At 69.0% G+C, this 625-nt stretch overlaps 2 protein-coding genes across 2 annotated transcripts in view; one reads left to right on the top strand and one right to left on the bottom strand.

Moving 5' to 3' along the window:
* Positions 1 to 78, top strand: part of OGG1 (8-oxoguanine DNA glycosylase) — a 1,230-nt gene extending 1,152 nt beyond the window's left edge. The window contains exon 4 of the mRNA XM_035903817.1: positions 66 to 78. Within this exon, the coding sequence (XP_035759710.1) occupies positions 66 to 78 (13 nt within the window). The remainder of the gene's footprint in view (positions 1 to 65) is intronic.
* A 96-nt stretch (positions 79 to 174) lies between these two features.
* The window catches only part of CAMK1 (calcium/calmodulin dependent protein kinase I), a 3,383-nt gene continuing 2,932 nt past the window's right edge, over positions 175 to 625 (bottom strand). Inside the window, exons 6-7 of the mRNA XM_009648351.2 lie at positions 521 to 608; positions 175 to 420 (exon numbers count right to left, since the gene is read on the bottom strand). Of these exons, the coding sequence (XP_009646646.1) occupies positions 175 to 420; positions 521 to 608 (334 nt within the window). The remainder of the gene's footprint in view (positions 421 to 520; positions 609 to 625) is intronic.

Raw genomic sequence — 625 nt, 5'->3', positions numbered from 1 at the left:
CCAGGACATACCCCCAAGCGGGGGGGGGAGGGGTGCTCCTGGGGGCTGCCCCTGCCCCGATGCAGAGCTCTGCTCTGAGCCTGTGGCAGGGGGAAGACCCCCATGCCCAGGGCTGGGCAGGGCACCCTGATCCCACCATGGGCTGGGAGACGTGGCGAGCAGGGCAGGGGCCCCTCACACCGGCCCCCCCTGCTCCAGCACTGCAGGGCCCCCCACCCCACACTGTGCCCACAGGAGGGCTGGGACCCCCCCTGGTCCCCCCAGGGTGCAGCCATGTGAGGCCATGCTCAGTCTGGTGGGAGGCGATGAGCTCTGCGCGTGGGCAGGTGCCCACAGTCCGACCCTGGGGAGAGGAAAGGGGTGAGAGCCTGGCACAGCCCGGGGCAGGGCAAGATCCACAGCCGTGGCGTTGAAGGCTTGCTGCTGACCTCACAGCGTCTGTCACCCAGCACGGGGTGCCCAGGGGGGCCTCCTGCACCCCCCTGACTCCCCCCACACCCTCCCAGCACCCCGTGCTCACCTTCCATTTGCTCTTTGCAAAGTTCTTCTTGATCTGCTCGCTCACCGACTGGTGGATGTTCTTGTCCAGGGCCGTGTCCCCGGCGATCCTGTGGCGGGGGAGAGT

Source organism: Egretta garzetta, unplaced genomic scaffold, assembly GCF_000687185.1.
Source record: "Egretta garzetta isolate BGI_Z169 unplaced genomic scaffold, ASM68718v1 scaffold91, whole genome shotgun sequence".
Classification (NCBI taxonomy): domain Eukaryota; kingdom Metazoa; phylum Chordata; class Aves; order Pelecaniformes; family Ardeidae; genus Egretta; species Egretta garzetta.
The sequence above is the reverse complement of the archived record's forward strand: the minus strand, read 5'-3'. Positions and strand labels throughout refer to the sequence as shown.